The 12,500-nt window shown below is 48.0% G+C and overlaps 2 protein-coding genes across 2 annotated transcripts in view; one reads left to right on the top strand and one right to left on the bottom strand.

The window, feature by feature from the left end:
• Positions 1-12,500, top strand: part of ncf4 (neutrophil cytosolic factor 4) — a 20,321-nt gene that overhangs the window by 295 nt on the left and 7,526 nt on the right. Inside the window, exons 2-6 of the mRNA XM_062548473.1 lie at positions 450-534; positions 842-983; positions 3,216-3,286; positions 3,718-3,845; positions 5,257-5,305. Coding sequence (XP_062404457.1) covers positions 450-534; positions 842-983; positions 3,216-3,286; positions 3,718-3,845; positions 5,257-5,305 — 475 coding nt within the window. The remainder of the gene's footprint in view (positions 1-449; positions 535-841; positions 984-3,215; positions 3,287-3,717; positions 3,846-5,256; positions 5,306-12,500) is intronic.
• Positions 1-12,500, bottom strand: part of pvalb7 (parvalbumin 7) — a 27,056-nt gene that overhangs the window by 11,415 nt on the left and 3,141 nt on the right. The window lies entirely within an intron of this gene.

The following is a 12,500-nucleotide window of genomic DNA, read 5'->3' as shown; positions in this document are numbered from 1 at the left end:
GTGAAGTCTAACACTATTTGTCTAATATCCGCGCGGTTCAATGTGAAGTCTAACACTATTTGTCTAATATCCGCGCGGTTATGTTCTTTCTCTCTCGGTATTTCTAATGTTAAACTGCTGGTTCAGTGAACATAACATATGCATTCTTCTTAGTTATCTTCAGCTGTAGACTACTCTCAGTTGATTAATTAAGTTGTAAACAGTGTAGTTACTGAAGAAGCTGAGCCCTTCCCCCTTGTAAGAGTAGTCCGTTTGGATTTTTGAATGAACTCTCAAAGAATGAAAGAACCCTTATTTTAGTTTACCGTTTTAATAGATTATGTTGAGGTTGTGGTGTGATGCAGTTGTGTGGTCCTTTATGGTGTGTATAAGTTTACATAATTCTGTTAACTATATTTATTAACTTTATTTGAATAGCCTACTCTATGTATCCTTTTTCTCCATTCCAGTGACTTTGATCAGCTTCCAGATAATATACCCATCAGTGCTACAATAGCAGACATTGTGGAGAAGAAGGGGTTCATTGTCTATTATGTAAGTTTTGTTATGACGTGTATTTTTCATTAATTTAATGCCCCAGTAATGCCTAATCCCAGTTACACATAGGCTACTGTAGGGCTACACTTTAAAAAAGAAGAGGCAGTCAGCATATACCTTCATGCAGGTATCAAGATATGGTGGAAATCCTGATGGAAATATGATTTTTCTTTTTGTTCCATCAGACCGTTTTTTGATAGATAATTACCAGTACTAGCATAACAATATTCAGTAGTCACTAATATTTTGTTCATTCTCTCTCTCTCTCTCTCTCTCTCTCTCTCTATCTATCTGATTTCCTTAGCAATTTGTGATAGAGGTGAAGACTAAGGGAGGTAGCAAGTACCTGATTTACAGACGCTACCGTCAGTTCTTCACCCTACATCAGAGTATGGAGCTCAAGCTGGGAGCTCAATCCGGCTCATTCACTCTCCCCATCCTGCCAGGTGAGTCTTAATGTCCCCCCCGCAATCCACAGTGCTCATCACACCCTTTAACAACTGTCCCTCTGCTACCAGATCCAACTACACCAAACCATTTAGAGTAGTTATTAGTCATTCTCCCAAGCACCCATAGACATCATCTGAACTGTTCAGCTCATATTCAGCAGGATTGAACAGTTTGTTCTAGACTATAGGGTCACTGTGCTAGACAGTGCTGACAGACATGTCCTGACACTAAAGGGACACTTGGAGGTGGTCATGAACCGAACGGATAAGCGGGAGGAAAAAGGAAGAAGTATTCTCTTTGAGATAATAAAATCAGACAAAAGAAGGCAAGGAGGGAGAAGAGAGATGCGGCGTAGTCCTGGGTACACCACGGCTAATTAGCTTAGCAGTTGCGAACCTAATTATGTTTGTGTATTGGCAGCTGTCCCTGTAGACTGGGCTTTGCGCTGCCCTTGTATCTCCCTTAATCAATCCTGGCCTGCACAGATAAGATAATGCTGATGTGGAGTGGAGGGAGCCGCCGCTGCTCAGCCTTTTCAAGAGGCCTTTTTGACAGGTGACAGGCAGAGAGTGATGGGAAATGGTGGGTCAGTATTAGGAGTAGGAGCTAATGACCAGACCGTTCAAACGGATGACGGACAGAGTGGGGACACGTTTGGACTCCTGGGTCCTTTGATAAGTGGTTAGTGTTTGCACTTTAGGAGGAATTCATGTGTCTCTGAGGTATTCTTTGCTTTCTTTCTTTCTTATTTTCTTTCTTTCTTTCTTTCTTTCAATCATGCCCACCTTAATGTCTCTCACTCTTCTAGCTGTCTTTACCAGACGTCTTTTCTGGAATGCAGTTGACAGAGTATCTGCTGATTGGAGCAGGTGTGTCGGACTGTGGATGCTTTGCCCCGTACAATGAAGGGTTGTTCTTGCAGCAAATACTCGACATTACTGTCGAGACTCAAGAAATCCTTTCACACTTCCATATCAGCAACACAATACTTTCTCCTGCCATGGTTCTCTGTTTCTCTCGCTCTCCCTCTTTATCTTCCTCTCTCTCTCTGTCTCTCTCTCTCTCTCCCTCTCCCTATCTCTCCTTCTCTCTCTCTCTGTTTCTCTGACTGCCCGTCCGCTTCTCTCCAGGGTGTGGCTTCTCTCTGGCAGCCATTCCAACTCTATTTGGATAACAGCACAGCACAGCGCAGCAGCCCAGCGCTTGGCAGCGGATCACAGCGTCTTATGGGGTTGTCAGTGGGCCCTTGGCCCCACTCTCTCCACCGGCTTTTATGTCTTTCACGCAGTAAAGTCTTCTCTTGAGTGTCCAACACAGCCAGTGGCGCATGGCTGATTTGGGTTTTATGGCCTGTTATAATGGATCAGAACATTACACCCTCCCATTGGAGGAGACGGAATACAGACTGTGTGTGTGTGTGTGTGTGTGTGTGTGTGTGTGTGTGTGTGTGTGTGTGTGTGTGTGTGTGTGTGTGTGTGTGTGTGTGTGTGTGTCTGTGTGTGTCTGTGTGTGTGTGTGTGTGTGTGTGTGTGTGTGTGTGTCTGTGTGTGTCTGTGTGTGTGTGTTTGTACATGTGTGTGCCTTTGATGTGTGCATTTGTTATGGACGACGTTGTTTCATTAACGAACACAATACAATTTGTTCAATCAGAATCTAATGAGAAAAAGACATCAGTGGAAAGTTTCCATTCGGTGGAAAGCACCTCAGGTTTTATTTCGAGTGCGAGACTTTGATTGAGAGCCATTAGTTCAAAATGAGCAAAAGACAGCCGAAGAGGATGTGTGAGAGAGACCGACTGAGGGAAAGAGATTATTGCACGTCATTAAGACGGTACTAAATTTCATTTAACGGCAGTTGGGAATGGCCTTGTCTGAATTGGTGGCAGCGTTCACTTTAATCTATGAGAATTCATAAGTAGTTTTTTTTTCTTTTATGTATATTTTAAATCCCATTGATTAATTGGAACTCATTATGGAGGCATATGCATCGGAACAGATATGGCTGTCAACATATTTCAGTGTTTAACTTAATAACTTGTTTGTTTCATTACATGTAAATGTATTTTTATTTATATGGAAGACTGAGGATTAAAGTCTCATTACTGCAACTAATAAATCTGTTTACTGGAATCTCCATCTCCACTCTCTCCACTCTCTGCATCCCCCAGGCTGTTGATTAAATGACTCATGGGAGTCGACTCTTCCTCACGTCTGCCCGTTTGTTCGCAGGGAAGGTGTTCATGGGAAATAAGCAGGAGATAGCGGAGAACAGGATCCCAGAGCTCAACACGTACATGAAGGTGGGGGGAAGTGCTCGCGCTAGACGCTGGACGCTCTGGTCCTTTATCACCTCAACAGAAGCTGTCTGAATAGTTCTTACCGCATATGCTGGAGGTTAAATGCCATTTAAAAGGCCAAATGGCTCTCTCTCTCTCCCTCAAGCTCTCTCTCGCTCCCTGACTCGTTTATTTTGCACTCTCTGCCTCAGCCTCTCATCTCGTGGAGGTGTCCGTTTACATTTCTCGTTTGTGTTTCAACTGAGTGGCTTTCAGACTCCCAGTTCCCTTTCTCGATCACTTCTCTTTTTCTCTTCACTGTTTCCTCTCACACCGTGCCACCGAAGACAAAGGCCACAGAAAGAGCGTTGTGTTACTTTTGAGACATTTAATGAGTGGATAATAAGGCCTGATTAGTATGCTAATCTGCCGCTCCGTCTCCTGCTGTGTTCCAGAGACTACTCAGCCTGCCCACGTGGGTTCTGCTGGATGATCTGATCCGCATGTTCTTCTACCAGACGGACGCCGACAGCCAGCAGGTCCCACGGGCCCTGCGCCGCCTCAGACCCCCCACACGCCGCGTGTACGAGCCCCGCACACCCACACCACAACACAACAAGCCACACACTCTTCTACAACACACACCACACCACGCCACACACTCTTCTACAACACACACCACACCACGCCACACACTCTTCTACAACACACACCACACCACACCACACACTCTTCTACAACACACACCACACCACGCCACACACTCTTCTACAACACACACCACGCCACACACTCTTCTACAACACACACCACGCCACACACTCTTCTACAACACACACCACACCACACACTCTTCTACAACACACACCACACCACACACTCTTCTACAACACACACCACGCCACACACTCTTCTACAACACACACCACGCCACACACTCTTCTACAACACACACCACACCACACCACACACTCTTCTACAACACACACCACACCACACACTCTTCTACAACACACACCACACCACACACTCTTCTACAACACACACCACACCACGCCACACACTCTTCTACAACACACACCACACCACACACTCTTCTACAACACACACCACACCACACCACACACTCTTCTACAACACACACCACGCCACACTCTTCTACAACACACACCACATCACGCCACACACTCTTCTACAACACACACCACATCACGCCACACACTCTTCTACAACACACACCACACCACACACTCTTCTACAACACACACCACACCACACCACACCACACCACACACTCTTCTACAACACACACCACACCACACACTCTTCTACAACACACACCACATCACGCCACACACTCTTCTACAACACACACCACACCACGCCACGCCACACACTCTTCTACAACACACACCACATCACGCCACACACTCTTCTACAACACACACCACATCACGCCACACACTCTTCTACAACACACACCACACCACACACTCTTCTACAACACACACCACACCACGCCACACACTCTTCTACAACACACACCACACCACACACTCTTCTACAACACACACCACACACTCTTCTACAACACACACCACACCACGCCACGCCACACACTCTTCTACAACACACACCACACCACGCCACGCCTCACACTCTTCTATAGCACACCACACACACTCTTATACAACATGCCCACTTGCACACCACTTTGAGCTCAGACTTCCCAGCCACGGCTCCGCATGTGAAATGACACTGCGTTGCCCTTACAGTTATTGTGATGGCACAGCTGTACAACTGTGGGCAGATGTGGATTACAAGATTACAAAACTAACAAAACTGTTCCAGTAATGTGTCCATGCTGTGTCACCATGTGTCTGTGTCTGTGTGTGGTGCGCTTCCTCTATGTGGCCGGTGTCGTAATGCAGGAGTTAGCACACCACACGTCCCCCAGTGTCCTAAGGCCAGCCTTCCTGTTTCTGTCCCCACAGGAAAACCATCAAGCCCAAAACTGACCTGCTCTCCTCCCCCAGAGCTGAGGTATGTTTACCATCGGCCCGGCAACCGCCTCCGTGTGGGCCCACACACACACATCCTACATGCATGACAGCAGACTAGTGAGGTCAGGCCACCAGCAGATGAGTCTGCAAGGCAAGTATCACACGGTGGTAAGACTACAGGATTGGGTCATCCTCACATAGTCAAGGGATGTGCTCTTTCAGTAGCAGTTGTGTGGGTTAAGATGATGCAAAGCAGAGTGTCTTGGAGGTCAGGCATGGGAGAGGAAGGATGTAGGTTTACTCATGGGAAAGAGAAAACAGAAGTTGGGATGTCATTTGACATTTTAGTATCAAAGATTAGGAGATGAAAACGATATGAGTGGGAGGTCATCCAGTGGTTTACAGTAGCAGGTCTCCCATCCAGTCCTGTGGTGAACATATCTTCCTCTGGCTCTGGTGCCACATTCTTGCGGCGGTGTCTGTTATCATTTAGTTATTCAGTAGTGGCTTTGATAGTACTTTATCTTCCTTTCATATATTTGAATCTCCATTTTGAAATCTAGACACAAAATTCAATTGGGAAGTTGATAGAATTGCAGGATTTCTTGAGGGAACAAGCTCTCCAAGCCATCCCAGCGGTGGCCATGAGATGTGACATATTGAAAGTGGCTGAGTCTTAGTTATTGGGCTCCGGCGGGGAGCAGGTCCACTTGAGATGCAGGCTGTGTTTGTCTTTGATAAGGTCGCCGGGGTTTAACAGTGTTCTCATTCCTCCAGAGCTGCAGCTCCATCAATCGCCCCAGCAGTGGCGCCCTCTCCGCTCCACTTCCTCTCTTAATTTCTTTATCCATCTCTGTCTCCCTCCCTCCATTCTCATCACCCTCTCGCTCACTCGCTCTTTTCCACCGTTTTCCACACTCCCCCCTTTTTTCTTCTCTTCTCCTTTTTCACTCCTCCCCTCCATCTTTCACTCGGCTTTCTGGCCTCCTCCACTCTTTCATTTCTCATTGATCTGTCCTTCGTTCTTTCATTTCTCCCACTCCACTTCATTCTCTATTTTCTTCCCTTCATTACTCATGCGTTTGAATGCATCTCTTATTTGTGTTGCCCTTTATCCCGTCTGTATGTGCAGAGTTCCCAGGAGTGTAGGGCACTGGAGGAGCGTGTCAGCCCTTTTCTGCACTCATTTGGGCGCTGAACCAGCTGACCTGCCGACCTTTTCTCTGTAGTCTGTAATCTGTCTGTCTGTCTGTCTGTCTGTCTGTTGGTCGGTGTGTCGTTCTGTCGGTCTGTAACGCTCACTCTCTCTTTCCTACTTATGGCATTTTCCTTTGTTCACACTTTTGTTTGCACCCTGCATACCCTACACTGTACCTTAAACCCCAAGACAAAAACACCATTTATATTCCATTCACATCCTTATCCACCCTGGAGGGAGGGAGGGAGGGAGGGAGGGAGGGAGGGTGTGTGTGTGTGTGTGTGTGTGTGTGTGTGTGTGTGTGTGTGTGTGTGTGTGTGTGTGAGAGAGAGAGAGAGAGAGAGAGAGAGAGAGAGAGAGAGAGAGAGAGAGAGAGAGAGAGAGAGAGAGAGAGAGAGAGAGAGAGAGAGAGAGAGAGAGAGAGAGAGAGAGAGAGAGAGAGCGACAGATAGACAGAGAGAGAGAGAAAGTTTCAATGGAAGAGATGAAGGACGGCACTGGAAGGGGTAAGATATAGATGCAGGATTTTGAAGACCTCACTGCAGAGCCCAAAGCAATGCATCAGTAGAGATGTTGCATCAGACAAACATGCTACAACAAGCATCGTAATCCATGTGCTATACTAGGTATGGTATAGGGCCTATAGTATTGGCCATGCTGATGTACTGTACACTGGTGGAAGTGGTTCAGATGTGCATCAGTGCAGTTGGCCTACATAATTACTAATCTGTACATCCTATATGTAGTTCTATAGGTTGTGTCATGTTCCTTTGTTGTATGAGATGATCAATATGGAGTCTGAAGTGGACTTTGTCCCTGCAGTAATACAAGCTGTAGGCTGCAATTATATGGAGCGGAGGGCAGCACAAGACCAGTAGAATCAGATATTCTACACTATGATGACTCAGCATCGCCTATGAGTCAGACGTGTGTGTGTGTGTGTGTGTGTGTGTGTGTGTGTGTGTGTGTGTGTGTGTGTGTGTGTGTGTGTGTGTGTGTGTGTGTGTGTGTGTGTGTGTGTGTGTGTGTGTGTGTGTGTGTGTGTGTGTGTGTGTGTGTGTGTGTGTGTGTGTGTGTGTGTGTGGAGGACACAGGCTCGTTCAGTAGAGAGGTGTTTTATAGTCCCCGTTGACCTTGCACCACTTTAGATTCGCACCTCTTTTTTTTCCTCTCCCTCGCTCTGTCTCATTTCATCTTTCTCTCTTTCTGCTTGAAATGATCCCTCCTTCTTGGTGTCTCTTCAGCGAGACTCTTATGGCGGTTCCTCAGCCATACTCCCATATGCACACGGGCGTACAAACACACCAGCACCAACTCTTCTCTCTGTTTTCTCTCTTCTTCTCTTCTCCTCCCTCTCTCTCAAACTCTCACACATACAGAGAGAGAGAGTGAAAAGAGAGAGAGAGAGTTTATTTTCTCCTTGACTAAGTCTGTCTGCTCAGTGCGTAAAGCCTAGCAGGATGGCTAGGGGTGGTTGGAGTTTGAAGTGCCCATTTTATTTAATCAGAGAGAAGATCAATGGGCAGGCACACAGATGAATAGCCCGGAGTGCTGCAGATTTGTCTTCATGTCCACCAGAGCTGTGGCCATATCACTTAGAACACACTTCATGTGCCACTGCACCTACAGTGAACATCTGCAGCGAGACAAGTGTGTGTGTGTGTGTGTGTGTGTGTGTGTGTGTGTGTTTGCGTGTGCGTGTGTGTGTAAGAGAGAGATAGCATATGATTGTAATGGAAGGATTGAGAGTGAAAGATAGAGAACGTGAAACAGACGGAGTGGGACAGAGGCACACAGAGATGACAAACGGCGCAATGAGAAACTCCATTTGGTACCTTGCAATATTACCAGTTTCTATCATACCTCAACATAGGATTTTTTAGGATTTTCAGTATACAGTTTTAGTTCAGAGGTGCATTCAATTCACAAACATAGGCGAACGTTTGCAAACAGGTCATTCAAATTCACAGACATACTGTACTGTAGGTGAACATTTGCAAACAATCGCAAACAGTATGTGGAGGTAGTTCTCCGCGAACATACAGTGGAACGTGACGTGAGTTTGACGAAGGTAACAATGCAATTGCCGTTAGAATGGCATGTTGGCACCAAATCATTTAAATTGAACTGTTTAAAGAAAACATGTTCACCACAAACGTTGGCCACTGTTTGCCCAATTTGAACGCACCTCAGGATTCAACTCAGTGTGGAGGCCCAGCCCTGGTGTGCTCCTTCTCAGTGTCCTTCTCCAGTGCGTACTGGGCAGTGAGCACCAGAACACTGACCAGTCCACTGGCCAGAGAGCACCGGAGTTCTGACGACTGTCTGTCCAGCACTCTCTCCGTGCTCCTGTTGTACGGGCAGAGCACGCGGAGCTGCAGAGAAACGCTATTAGGGGCCGATTAGAGCACACTTAGATGGATCAGCTTCCATTTAGACAGCGCCGTGCGCATCTGTCTCTCTAGTCTGCTGTGATCTCCAGCAGAGTATTGAGAATATTGATAAGAATGTTATAGGAGTTTGGAGTGTGGCTCCTGGATGTAAGTGTGGAGGTGAGACTCTCTCTCTCTCTCACACACACACACTCGTTTTATTGCCATCTCAGTTCAATCCACATTAGCAAGTTTATGAGTTCCGCTCCAGTCTTTTATCTTTGACTTCATAACATCCATTAGGATGAACTATTGCCTTGATAATTAGCCCTTTTAATGCCTCATGTAAATTCCGTAAGAGCAGAAGATAGACTCTAGTTGTGCACTCACTAATTAATATGAGGCTCATCTCTGGCTCCTCTGGTATAATGCTGTTCATCTGTACTACTGCATGTAGTACACTGTATTATACTGTATAGTTAAAATGCAGTTATAATGCTGTTCATCTGTACTACTGTATGTACAGTAATATACGGTATTAAACTGTAAAATTAAAATGCAGTTCCAGTATACAGTAATTCTGTTCATCTGTACTACTGTATGTAGTATACTGTATCTTTATAACGTAATTATAATACTGTTCATCTGTACTACTGTACATAGTATACTGTATAGTTATAATGCTGTTCATCTATACTACTGCACATAGTATACTGTATAGTTATAAGGCAGTTATAATGCTGTTGATCTGTGCTACTGTATATAGTGCACTATAGTTGTAATGCGGTTGTAGGTCGTGCTGCAGCGCTGCACTGGAGCAGGAAGTGGAGTAGGGCTGGAGCTCTGCAGCGCTGGGTTGGCCTGTCCGTTGGCGTGGTGGCCCAGGAGAGGTGCCTCATCTCTGGATATATCCACACGCCCTCACCTGCGCCGCTCCCCGCAGGCCAGGCCCGCGCCACGCTAACTGGGTCGGCTCGCTCCTCGTTCCTATCGAGAGCGAGCGACGCTAATGAGCAATCAGCTGCGTTCTCTCTCTCCGGTGCCTCTCCCCACCGGCTCCGCAGGCGTGCGCGCACTGACGATCTGCGCTTGCGAGGTCAGCGACTCCCTAAATTGCGGCGGGCGGGCGGGCGGGCGGGCGGGCGGGCGGGCGCAGGCGGCGCGGGGAGGGACTGTGCGCTGACCCCCCCTGAGTGGGACTAAAGTTAGCCGCGGCCTCTCTGTGCGCTCCGCTCCGCTCCGTGCCGTGCGGCGCCTGAAATAACGTGGCCTTAAAAACGTGAGCAGGAGCGCGAGGGAGCGCTAATGGATGAGGAGGCCTACTGGCTGCAGGGGGTGTTCAGGGTGGCGTGGAGCCTGAGAGATGAGCAGGCCAGCTTGTCCTTGTGCACCTGCAGGACACTGGTCCTCTGACCTGGTTGGTGCAACGCGGTGCAAGGACTTGGGCCATAATGCATCATGGACATAATGGGAATTCACACATGTTGTGCGTGTGTGTGTGTTCGTGTGTGTGTGTGTGTGTGTGTGTGTGTGTGTGTGTGTGTGCGCGTTTGTGTGTGTGAGCATGTGTGTTTGCGTGTGTGTGTGTGTGTGTGTGTGTATATTACCATTTTTCTAGGACAAGGGGTTGAGCCTTGTTGTGCAGGGGGGTGTGAGCGCGCGCGCTTGTGTGTGTCATGTGTATTGTATTCATGCGTGCACTTTAATGTTGATCTATAGGCAAAGGTGACGCATTTAAGCACTGTATGTGGGAGTGCGTTGGACTGTTTTGCACAAATGTGCATAAGTCTATGTGTGTGATGTGTGAATGCATGCATGCCATACAGTACATGTATATTTTCAAGCATAATACTGTACAGCAGTTTCCCTCCTGCCCTATCATCTTTACACTCGTATTCCCCACACAGCAGCTAAACTCTCTCTCCCTCTCTCTGTTCTCCCTCGCTCATTCTCCCCCTTCTCTCTTTCCCTGTGTTCTCTCCATCATGCGTGCGTGTGTGTGTGCGTGTGTGTTTGTCAGACTGAATCTCATTAGTCCATACCTGTTACTCCCCTTAACGCTCGCTCCCCAGTGGAACATCAGAGAGCGCTTCCTCTTTCCACACCACTACTAGTCCCTGGGCCCAGCCATGATCATTAACTACCAAACACACACACGCGCACAGAGTCAGGACGTGTGTGTGTGTGTGTGTGTGTGAGTGTGTGTGTGTGTGTGTGTGTACGTACACACATGTGAAGTCATCCATAGCACTCCCCCAGCGCAGCGCCACATTATACGCGCCATCTCTCTGATTAGCACATATATTGGCGCTGGAGCGGAGAGGAGCGGGTGGAGCGGGTGGGGGAGAGGAAATTGCCTTGTCACATTTCTCCACCTCTGTTTCCCGCTGCCGTGTGTGTGTGTGTGTGTGTGTGTGTGTGTGCGTGTGTGTGTGTGTGTGGAGGCTGCTGCGCTTATCGCCAGCCTGCACATTTTCACATTCACCTCGCCGGGACACCCCCTTGCGCCCGCGCTGATTTAAGCACTCCGTCCGGCCAGTGTGCGTGTGTGTGTCTGTGTGTGTACACATGAGTCAGTGTGTGTGGGGGTGGGAGTGTGTGAGGGTGTGGGTGGGGCGGTCTATATGTGAGGCGATGAAATCGAGGTATAATGATGGTTGGTGTTTGCCTTGAGTGCATTGCAAACAAGCGGACAAGGTTGTTATTCCCCGTTTGTGTCCCGTAACCTTTAGATGTTAGTCGTGCAGCTGATAGGAATGCCAAGTGATGTGGAGAGAGAGAGAGAGAGAGAGTGAGAGAGAGAGAGATGGAAAGAGAGAGGGAGGAAAAGAAAGAGAGAGGAAGAAAGAAAGAGAGAGCGAGAGAGAGCCTCTAGACTAGTAGAGTGATCCAGGCACACAGACACACAGCAGTGCTCTGCTCTGCTCTGCTCCAGGCTCCCTCTCCTCCGGCGTGCGTTGGGAGAGGAGTGAGCGTGCTGTGCTGTGCTGTGCTGTGCTGTGCTGTGCTGTGCTGTGCTGTGCTGTGCTGTGCTGTGCGGTGCTGCAGGCCCTTTGACACAGGTGATTGTGTAACAGCACATCTGAAACGACTGGCTCTCACTCGTGGGCTCGAGAGCGAAAGGCGATGGTGTCTGTTGGCAAGCAGGCCAAACCACACACGCCGTGGCACCACTCTCCAGTTCCTACTGTGGAGAAGCTGCCCACGGACATTAGAAAAGTTGCACTCGTACACATATATGCACGCGTGTGTGTGTGCGCGCACACGCACACGCACACACACACACACACACGCATTATGGTGTGCAGCAGCACCCACTCGTCGTATATTGTAGTACATCTGCCAATACATAATTAGCTGATTCCAGCCAACAATGTCGCACCTACACACTCCTACACGAACAAACAAACCTCGTCAAAGTTCACAGTGCAAAAAGCACTCGCTCTCTCTTCTGCTCACACATGCTGAGATGAAGGCACTCTTTAATAGAGCTGTCCTCTGCGTGTAGTGATGCAGAAGAGAGGCCTTATGCCCACACACATCTGAACCCAAACGCTGTCTCAAAGGAGAGCGCTGCCATAGATCCATGCATATGGCTCACAGCGTTATGGACGTACACAGCTACACATGTTTGAATGTCAGGTTGTGTGTGCATGTGCGTTTGT

This window comes from Sardina pilchardus, chromosome 1 (genome assembly GCF_963854185.1).
Source record: "Sardina pilchardus chromosome 1, fSarPil1.1, whole genome shotgun sequence".
NCBI classification, from domain to species: domain Eukaryota; kingdom Metazoa; phylum Chordata; class Actinopteri; order Clupeiformes; family Clupeidae; genus Sardina; species Sardina pilchardus.
Note: the sequence above shows the minus strand (reverse complement) of the source record. Positions and strands in the feature narration are given on the sequence as shown.